Source organism: Gastrolobium bilobum, unplaced genomic scaffold (genome assembly GCF_033153095.1).
Source record: "Gastrolobium bilobum isolate Gb01-03AN ecotype WA unplaced genomic scaffold, APGP_CSIRO_Gbil_v1 utg1269, whole genome shotgun sequence".
In the NCBI taxonomy this organism is placed as follows: Eukaryota; Viridiplantae; Streptophyta; class Magnoliopsida; order Fabales; family Fabaceae; genus Gastrolobium; species Gastrolobium bilobum.
This window is the reverse complement of record NW_026898540.1, coordinates 362891-373688: the sequence shown is the minus strand read 5'-3', so window position 1 is coordinate 373688 and position 10798 is coordinate 362891. Positions and strand designations below refer to the sequence as shown.

Below are 10798 nucleotides of genomic sequence, written 5' to 3'. Positions count from 1 at the left end.
AAAACAAATAATTTTAAAAGTAAATGTATTGAATTTAAGCGCATCGATTAAAAAAATTTAAATTTAATTTCTGTAACCAATTTTAAATAATTTATTTATAACAATCAATATAGACTATCAGCCCTAAAAACATCCTTTCTTCTATGATTTTTGTTTAAGGAAATGTTGATCAATGGATAAATGTACTGAAGAATGAAGATATCAAAGAGATAATTAAGTGAACTTATTTGAAATGTATAGTCAAATAAGTTATTTTTAAATAATATTAATTTTTCTGAACTTATTTTTAAAATAATTTTTTTTAAAAGAAGAATACGATTTATTTGAAATGTTTGACACTTTGAAAATGAAAGATAGCTATTTCGGTTTTCTTATCTTAATTCTGGTTAATTAAGCGACAAATGTCTGAGATTTAGTTAACAACAATGAGTAGTTCTACCAAAACAACTATGCATAGCACTGCCGTCCCAATAATTTCACAAGAGAGCCCAATTATGAAACGTGCCTACTTTACAATCATGGCGCGTGGCACCACCGAAAACTACCGTCTCTGTCTCTCTCTCTTTCATAGTTGCAATTGCATCAACCGCAGGGAAGTATCCTTAAACACTGAAAATTCCAACACCATTTCTCTCTCTCTCTCTCTCTCTCTCTCTCTCTCTCTGTCTATATTTCTCTGTTAGCCGTTGAGAGTTTCAGTCTACCCTCCATTTTCACAACGTTCCCGATTCAATTCTCTTCTTCCATTTGTGTTTTATTTATTTATTATTATTCAAAGTTTTGGCCTTTATGATGACCCTTTTGCCAAATTGATCTCTCTCTCTCTCTCTCTCTCTCTCTCTCTCTCTACAATAAGCTACAATGTTTCTTCATCTCTTAGAATGATGGATGCTCCCTCCGTCTCTTCTTCCTCCTTTGGTTCCATTGCCACCAACGTTTAGGTACCCCAATTACTCTCTACCCTTTATTGCCAAACTTCATTGTCTATTGTTAAATGATCATTTTTACTGATTTTGTCTAATTGACTAACCTATTCACTCTCTATTTATTTATTTTTATTTTTATTTTCCATTTTTCACTTGTTTTGTTCTATCTGCCAATTACTCTCTACTGGGAAAAAAAAAATCACATTGTGTGTGCCTATCTGCATGGTAAAAGCAATGCAAATTTATTTTTTTTCATTGTTAATTACTCTTTTCACTGGTTTTGTTCTATCTTACTACCCCAATTACTATGTAGTTGAAAATTAAAAAAAAAAAATCACATTTTTAAATCATTTTTGTTTGCCCCAGATAAACAAAATCAATAAAAATGATGAAAAAAAATTGTGATTTTTACTGTCCTATATGGCATAAGCTTTTTACTTCTTCATTTTCGCTGATTCTGATCTATTTGGGGATATACCCCCAATTATTACCTTGTAATGGCAAAAAATCATCTCTTTTTTCATCGTAATCCTGTTAAACAGTGAGAAATGAACTTTTTTTTTTCTTTGTATATGAATATACCATTGTTTTCGTTTTGACAAAATGGAGGGCGATATAGGAGAAGTGGCAACATCAGTGAAGTAGTGTGACCATGGAGCAACGACGGCGTTGGCACGATGTGTTCTGGTTAGGAATATTTGTGATCCATTTGATTGGTTTGGGTTTTGTTCTTGGGGTTCTAGGCCTCAACAGGTTCAAGATAAAGAACAGGCTTGACATTGATAAGTACACCTACCGGTTCATGGAGAATGAGGCTGGGTTGACGGAGGATTACTGGCCGCTCTATGCGGTTGCCGGCGGTGTTGGCACTGCTATTGGATGGAGTTGGTTGTTGCTGTTGGGTTCACGCGCCACCCAAATGATGAAGGTGTCTGTGCACATCCTCACCACTTATCTTGCTGTGATCAGTGTTTTGTGTTTCTGGGCTGAGCAGTTTTTCTGGGGTGTTGCTTTTGCTATTGGTGCATCTCTGCAGTTCTTGTATGTGATATCTGTCATAGATAGGTAGGGGCCTGAAAGTAGCCTTTGAATGTGTTTTTTTCCGTTGGATTTGATGTTGTTTTCGTATTGCTGATTGGCTGCATGAAGGTTGTTAGTCCATCCATTTACAATTTTGAAGGTTGGTTTTTTGAGGGAAAGTTAATGTTTGAAGCTGTTGCAGATTTATTACTGAGACTGACTGACTACCTTTGTTGTTCTTTTGTATTTGATAACTGGTACAAAATCACCCATTTTGGTGACCATATAATTGTCTTTTCTATGTTAAAATCATTCCCTATTAAAGCCCGACTAACCTGGGTAAGAATGAGGACAATCTTTGTATGCAACCTTATCCTTGCATATTTGCAGAGAGATTGTTTACCGTATTTGAACACGTGATCTTCAATCGCAAACGAGCAGCTTTACCACTACTCTAGGCCCGCCTTCTTTAATTATCGTTTTTAATTTATAAAAAAAATGTTGATTTTTTACTATGCCTGGATTATGAGAGTCAGATTCTGCAATGCAATTATGGTGAGAACCTAGGTCATTTTATGCTGTTAAGTTAGCTAATGGATGAATGCTGTACACTGTATCTCACACTTTCGGAGGATAAATTTGGTCGTCCTAGTAGGCTATCCTTGTAAGAGTTTTCAATCTAAAAATTTCATAATTAATCAACCAGGCGTATTGTAATAACTTAATATTGTCTCCCTTCCATGGAAATGCAATAAATAGTTGTGTACATATATTTACATTTTAAAGAAATTTTTGCACCATGGATACTTTCATGTATTGGCAGATAAATAGTGCAATTTTCTAAGATTTGGAAGCTATGTGCTTTCATTTTACTTAATCAAATAGTATAATTTCTTCATGCCCTTCTTTTGGTCTTCTGTATATTAATTGAGTATTTAAGATGATTTCTGGTGGCTCTTGTTTTCTTCTCCAGACTTCCATATACAATGTTGGTTTTGCAAAAAGCTGCCAAGTTGGTGTGGAATCTTCCTGAGGTTATGAGAGTGGCATATGCATTTATGCTTGCTGTGCTTTTATGGATGGCCTTATGGTCATTTGGAGCTGCTGGTGTTGTGGCTTCGAGCATGGGTGATGGTGGACGCTGGTGGCTTCTTGTGGTGAGCTGGCAAGTTTTGCTTTTCATTCTGTCTGTTCTTGTTGGGACTGGTTATGGCAGCAGATTGTGTAAGCTTATCCCATCTGATTACCCTGGTGTTGCTATCATGGATGCAGGTCCTCTCTGTGAGCTTATTTTGGACAGGTGCTGTAATCTGTAATACTGTACATGTCATAGTGTCTGGGATGGTGGTTCTTGTTAGTATCCATGGTGGTAGCGAGGCTGCATCTGTTCCCGCTAACTCCTTAATGAAATCTGTACAGTATGCTTTAACAACATCTTTTGGCAGCATTTGCTATGGCTCATTATTCACAGCTGCTATTAGGACACTGCGATGGGAGGTATTAACTACCATTTTCTTTTTGTGAATTATTTGAAGTACATTTCCTTTATATGTGGAGACTATTCATTTTTCCTTTTCTTTCATCAAAATCTTGATGTCTTTCAGATAAGAGGATTGCGCTCAAAGATAGGCAAAAATGAGTGTTTGCTTTGCTGTGTTGATTTCCTTTTCCATCTTGTGGAGACTCTTGTCCGTTTCTTTAACAAGTATGCTTATGTTCAGGTAGATTTCAGTGTCCATATCAGTAATCACTTCCATATATGATAGAAATTGTATCTTTGTATATGAAAATCAAGATACAAGTAAGTTGTATTGCTAATTTTCATTTAGTTTAACTACCTGTTATTGTAAAGAGAAGAGTAATAGAACTGGTTCAGAATATAGGAAAAATACTTCAAATTTTATTGAAATAATTCCTCAATCCCTACTTTGTATCAAGAGATGTCAGATATGTGATGGAAGATGGGAATTATAGAAGAAATACAGATACCAGGTGTTCGAGAGACCTGGAACTCTCCCCTTATCTAATTTTCCTAAGTGATAATTGCCCCCACTGATTTTCCTCCTCCTCCCTTTTATTTCCCTCCATGTGCCCAGGTAACTGTCTAATGGACAGTTAAAAAGGGTAAATCCCAGTGCACAAAGCTCCTCGACTTTATGAGAGTAGGTGTTGATTGTGCTAGACAGTTATTACAATTAATTTCAACCTGGATTAAGTGTCTATTAGGATAGTTATTACAATTTATTTTCTACTAAGATATTAATCCCTGTTAGGAATCCCCTATTTAGGAAAGTAGGTTAGAATATAATGATGGACCCAAAGAGCCATGTGGGCCAGCTTTTGTTAGTTAGGACTAATAGTGTTAGTTAGGGTTAGTCATGGTTAATTAGGAAAATCGCAGTAGAATCAGTTAGTAAGGTCATTGGGTTATAAATAGAGTTGAGGGAATACATGTTAGAGTTCGACATTTTGTAAGCATAGAAGCAAGGCCAGAGACTAGGATTTTCCTGGAGGTTAAGATAGATGTGAGAGAAAGTCATTGTAATTTTCTACCTCACCTATCAGGAAACTGGGAAGGTATTTATCAATAAAGATTCAATATTCAATTCCCAATTTATCAATAAAGATTCAGTATTTAATTCCCAATTTATCAATAAAGATTCAATCAATATTTGATTCTCAATTCCAATTCCCAATTCTTGAGCCAGTTTCTATCAATCTCCTACTCTCCCTTTTATTTTTCCTACTATAGATCTTCCTAATGTGGGGTTTGCTAACACACATGTGAAAATACCTGGGCAGGGGTTTTTCTCATTGTCTTGGAAATTGAAATCTAAATGTAGGGGAAACTTTTGTTGAGGTTTGGTGAATATAATTAGCAGCCATGGTTCTTGGAAAAATTACTCTAGCATGGTTTATGCTCATGTCCCATGCAGATTGCTGTTTATGGTAAAAGCTTTAACCATTCTGCTAGAGATGCGTGGGAGTTATTTCAGTCAACTGGAGTTGAGGCACTTGTGGCCTATGATTGTTCAGGTGCTGTGCTGCTAATGGGAACCATTTTCGGTGGGCTAATAACTGGAACTTGTTCTGCTGTTTGGGCATGGATGAAATGGAGTGACAGAGCATTTATGATTGGCTCCACATCTATGCTCATGGGGATGATATTGGTAACTTTACAACCTCCTTGATTAAAGTTTGTTCATTTTGGGCTTGTCTATATGCTGGTTGTTGCAACAAAGAAGAATTTTATTTATTCATTTATTTTGTGTAATGTATATGCATATGTACGTATGGCATGAAACATGTATTCTTTTCAGGTTGGAGTGTCTATGGTTGTGGTGGAAAGTGCTGTTACATCCATATATATTTGCTATGCAGAAGACCCCATGTTGATTCAGAGATGGGACCCTGACTTTTTCAACCAGATGTCTGAGACACTACACCATCGACTTCAACATAGGAGTGCACGTGAAAGGGAAGTTTTAACCCACAATCAGCTTGATGGCCGTGTACGAGAAAACGCATCTATTTGAGGAATCACTCCATGTTATATAGTACACCACTTTATTTATCCACTATATGTCAACCATTTAGAATCTTTTTGTGGTTTGTTGTAACTTGTAAGATAAGTGTCATATTTCAAGTTAAAAGTAATTGGAAAAGAAAAAATATTTGTTGATGTTGTTGAGGGTATTGGCTTTGAGCAATGTTGGATGTGCAATGGTTGCCTTAAATATGGTCATTTTGTACCTTAAAAAAAGGAGCAAGAAAAGGAAGACTGCAGGCAGTGACGGTCCTGGTTATTGGTGTGTATGAATATTTATTTTAAACTACAAAAATGTATAGTTTCTGTTAATGTTTGGCCCAAACAAAAAAAGCAGTTTAAGTATTGAGATTGGTATTTGTCCCGGGTTCGTCTAGGCTTAGACTAACCCGAGTAGAATTCGAATCCAAGTTAAGATATAGTGTTAAGGTACAATAATCAACCCAGGAACCCAGACGAGGAACTAGGAACATGTGTAAGACTCTAATATTAGTGGTCTTAGGGCCCGTTTGGATGAGCTTTTTTTTCTTCAAAAGCTACTTTTTTTTAAGAAAAAAAGCACTTTTCGTTTTTAGTTCGTTTGGATGTCTGCTTTTAAAAAAAGGAGAAGTCACAAAAAAGCCAAAAATCTACTTTTCTCAGAAGCTAAAATTTTTAACTTCTCAGAAAAGCAGAAGTCAAAAGTCAAATATTTTTTTCAAAAATTAAATATTTTTATAAAAATATAAATAGCTTTAACTTTTGTAAAAAGTACTTTTAAAATAAGAAAGTAGTAAAAGTTACTTTTAAAAAAAGGTGAACCAAATGACCTCTTAATGGGCCTTACCACAATATTGATAGTGGGTCACTAATAACTACTCATTCTCACATAACCGTCTGATATCATATATATATATATATATATATATATATATATATATATATATAGTCCAATGTTAGTGGTCTTAACGGGCCTTACCACAATATCGATAGTATATATATATATAAAAGCCCCATAAGCAAGACACTGGAACAGATACTGAATATTCATTAATGTTCGTCCAGAACTAGGGTGTAAATGGGCCATGCTGGCCCAGTCCAGCCTACGGCCTGGCCTACATTGAGCTCAGCCCAGGGCCGGCCTTCTAGAAAAGTAGAGTAGGCTTAGGCTTATAAATTTTTTTTTTTAATAAATAGGCGATAGGCTAATTTTGTCAAGCCCGGCCTACAGCCTTGTAGGCTGGCCTATTTAATTTATTAAAATAAAATAATAAAATAATATTTATTTTATGTGGCAAAGACACAAAGTACCAAATACCAATATCTCTTACTTTTTGTGCTATTTTATTTTATGAAAGGAAAACTTGTCTAATGTCTCCAAATTTTACATGTTGTCGCAGCTTAATACCATGGAGCAATGGGTACCTTGCTGGATTATGATGTTACTGATGAAGATCTTTCAATAATACTCTTCTTTCCTTTGTCTTGACGGTGGTTTAAAGATTTTTAGATGAATGACATTCTGTTGTAGACTTTATTTCAGCATCCAGTAATTATATTTTTCTTATTTTTCCCATTTCTTTGACTCTATTCCTCTATGATATACATTCTAGAGCTGAGGTATTATGTTGACTCTTTCTTGTTTGTCATTTTTTCTTATGAGAAGTACAAGTGCATGCATGAATGAAACTTTTTTTGCTCTATACAATTATTTTTTTTGCTTAATATATATAGTGGGAGGCCTACAAGGCCTGTAGGCCATGTCAGACTTTCTTATTTTTTAAAATAGGCCGGGCTTGGCCTACAAATAAAGTCTTTAATAGGCTAGTAGGCCAGATAGGCTGAATTTTTTTTGACATAGGCTTGGGCCAGAATGGCCAAAGTCCAGCCCAGCCCAGCCCATTTACACCCCTATCCAGAACAATATTAATATTCCAATTTCATTATTAACAATTTTCTAGGAGCAAATGTATAAATTCTAAAGTTGTAAAACGATATTTTATACCGATACATAGGACAACTGAACGGGCTAGGCTGTTTAGGGCTAGGTCAGTTTTTTTATTTTATTTTTTTGATACATAGCCTGGAGGTATTCTTATTGAATCTTCTTTAGCCACTTTGCCTTCAGAGTATGGTTCTAAGACTAACTTTTCATTGAAGCAGATGACGCATTAGACCATTGCCATCAGAGTAAGGGTGAGAGAAGGGGGAGGCAGTTTTCCTCTATCCTATAAAGAATTTCAAGAAATCGCTTTAGAAGGTTTGAAACCATTGACTAAAGCAATCCTTTGGACACTTACTTGAGCTAAGCCTGAGGGTTGGGCTAGACCAATTTTAAAGTTGGGTCAAAATGAGCTTAGTATGTTTTGACTTAGTAGTTATCTTAGTCTAGTTAGGTTGGGCTGCCCTGTCCTCTCCTGTCTTTTCTTTTCTTTTTCTTTTTTTTTTTTTTTTTGTTGAACCTCTAGCTATTTCTTTAAAATAACAATAATGCAAGAACCTAAATTACCTAATCTTACAACAACAAAAAATTTAACTCAACGAAAACTAAAAAGTTTGAACAAAATGATTTTAATTAAATGAGGAACAGATAAAGGTAAACAATATCTTGTAAGGTAAACAGCGGGTTAATTTCAAGCCGCGTCGGACGGTCTAATTTGATATTTCTTATAAATAAATTTAAGTTTGCATTTATTTTATTTTTTATTTTTGGTAACAAAGTTTGGGTTGTAATTTTTGGTTATAACTATATATTTTTCAAATAAAAAATTATTATTTTTACATATAGTAATATAAGTTTTGTTTTTGTTAGTTATAGTAATATAAGTTAAACATGTTATTTTATGACCAATAATCATGATATAAGTGGGAAGGAGTTTGCTTCCTTTTTCTTTTCTTTTTTCGGTACAGTTTGCTTCCTTTAATAAGAAGTTATTCAACAATACTCAAACCAATTAAATTGGGTTGAATAAAAAAAAATATTATTTTATGATGTAACTAATTGTTCGATAAAGACCATAATATTAAATAATCAGTATCATAATCAATTTTTATGGATCAGTATTATTATTATTATAAAAAAATACTAGCCAATTTCAGTAGCTTGAGAAAAAATAATGGTCAATTTGGTATACCTAAAAAATGATCCATAAACTTTTCACCATACCATTCTAACAATTACATAGAATTTCAGTAGCTTGAGAAAAAATAATGGTCAATTTGGTATACCTAAAAAATGATCCATAAACTTTTCACCATACCATACTAACAATTACATAGAATGGTCACAAATTAGAAAAACTGGTTCATCATAATTAATTTAAACTCATATAAATATAAACAAGCTTTATGATATTGTTTAGTTTCAATTTTAATCTTGAATTAGTTTAACAATAAGATTGTTTGTTAAATCACAGTGTAATCTTTTTCTTTAAATTTTAGATAAAATATAAAGAGAAGCATATGGAGAAATAAGACTTCGAATACAGACTGGTTACTTTATAATTTTTATCTGACTTGATTTACATTAATTTTAACAAAAAGAAATCAAATAAAAATAAAAAATAATTATAAATTTTAAAAACTCTAAATTAAACTTCAAAGATCAAGCCTTGTACTACCTTTTTAATATGAAACCAAATAATCGCCCCTACCCCATGCTAAAAGTCCAATTTGAACATTTTTTATTTTCCTTCTTTCCTATGATGAATTCATTAAGAAAACAAAAAAGACAAACACTATTGTCCTTCGTTCTTTATAAATGGTAGAATTGCATATCCTCTAGCTATTGCATTAGTGGTTAGCCACTTAACATAAATATATTTGAAAAGATATATATTTTATTTCTTTTTTAAATAATTTTGAAGGTGCCTTTACCTCACTTCAATGGTCCCCTATTACATGTACAGGGGAGCCATATGCTAATAGCAAATGGTGAGGGCTGAAAAAGAACGAAGAAAAGTTTATCATAAAGCAAAAAAGAAAGATTACATATATATATATATATATATATATATATATATATATATATATATATATATATAGGGTAAGGATCATTTTACACCAGTGTGTAAAAAAGGTAGTACAAGGCAAGATATTCTTACACCAGTGTAAGAGTTAGAAGTCTTGCACTCAATCTTGACCATTAATCCACTTGTATCCAATGACTCACATTACTAAAAAATTAGAGCCCTTACATATAAGTGGGATCAATGGACAAGATTGAGAGTGTAACTTACACTGGTGTAAAATGATCCTGACCTTCGCAACCCCTATATTTGAGGCTAATTGTTTTCGAATTAGACCACAAATGACAAATGTCTGGAAAAGCTCTATTGCTATTTCGCAGGGCAATCCACATCGATGTAATGAAGTTATGAAGGGACATTTTACACCAGTGTAAGTTACACTCTCAATCTTGTCCATTGATCCCACTTATATCTAAGGGCTCTAATTTTTTAGTAATGTGAGTCATTGGATACAAGTGGATCAATGGTCAAGATTGAGTGTAAGACTTCTAACTCTTACACTGGTGTAAGAATATCCTGCGTCATACATATATATATATGGGAAGGTTATATTTACAATCTTTTTGTTTACAAAATCTTACAAATTACACTATGTCTGACCGGTCATACTTCAATCAAGAGTGTATGACTAGTCATACTTAGTGTAATTTGTAAAAAAAATTGTAAACAGATCTTTTCCCATGTATATATATATATATATATATATATATATATATATATATATATAGGGCTTATCGTTTCTTAAGTTGCTTGAGATAATTTTATCTCCGGCTACTAAATCATAACAGTACAAAGATTGATCAATGGTGATAAAGGATAAAGGAAGAGAGAAAAAGAAAATCATAACCATTCAAAGGTGAATCAATTAATATAAGAAAATAAATAAGCAAAACGACATAGTTTTTAGATAGACGGAGATAAATATTGTTAGGAATGTGGCTTCCATACTCAAGAGGAGGGTGAATTTAGTATTACAAAATTTTCGCAAAAGCCCCCTTCTAGTTTCTAAATAATAATTTCAAGCAAACTTTGATATGTGGAAAGCTAATCAATACATTCAAACAATTCATAATATATAATATATCACAATTATATAACATTCTAGCACATACAAGATATCAAAGAAGCAATTAAAGTGATAGAAATAAAGAGTTTAGAGAATTGCAAACACAATATATCCTGGTTCGGTCACCACCACTTGTGACCTACATCCAGACTGAAGCCGCTCGATCAATTCTTTCACTAATTGTCAAGCTTCACGGGTGCTTGACAAACCTTTACAATCTTCCAAGACTTCG

General features: G+C 33.5%; 1 protein-coding gene across 1 annotated transcript; it reads left to right on the top strand.

Annotated features, from left to right (window-relative positions):
* The first annotated feature begins 493 nt into the window (after positions 1–493).
* Positions 494–5738, top strand: LOC133317253 (uncharacterized). Its single transcript, XM_061519101.1, has 7 exons — positions 494–941; positions 1546–1991; positions 2920–3103; positions 3219–3443; positions 3551–3667; positions 4883–5116; positions 5267–5738. Exons 2-7 carry the CDS (start codon positions 1579–1581, stop codon positions 5480–5482), a joined length of 1389 nt encoding a protein of 462 aa, XP_061375085.1. The 5' UTR covers positions 494–941; positions 1546–1578; the 3' UTR covers positions 5483–5738.
* Positions 5739–10798: the final 5060 nt, after the last annotated feature.

Coding starts and splice junctions, on each gene's coding strand:
- LOC133317253 (XM_061519101.1), top strand. CDS start 1,579: ATGGAGCAACGACGGCGTTGGCACGATGTGTTCTGGTTAGGAATATTT. Junction 3,444..3,550: donor TTAGGACACTGCGATGGGAG/GTATTAACTACC, acceptor GATGTCTTTCAG/ATAAGAGGATTGCGCTCAAA. Junction 5,117..5,266: donor TGCTCATGGGGATGATATTG/GTAACTTTACAA, acceptor TATTCTTTTCAG/GTTGGAGTGTCTATGGTTGT.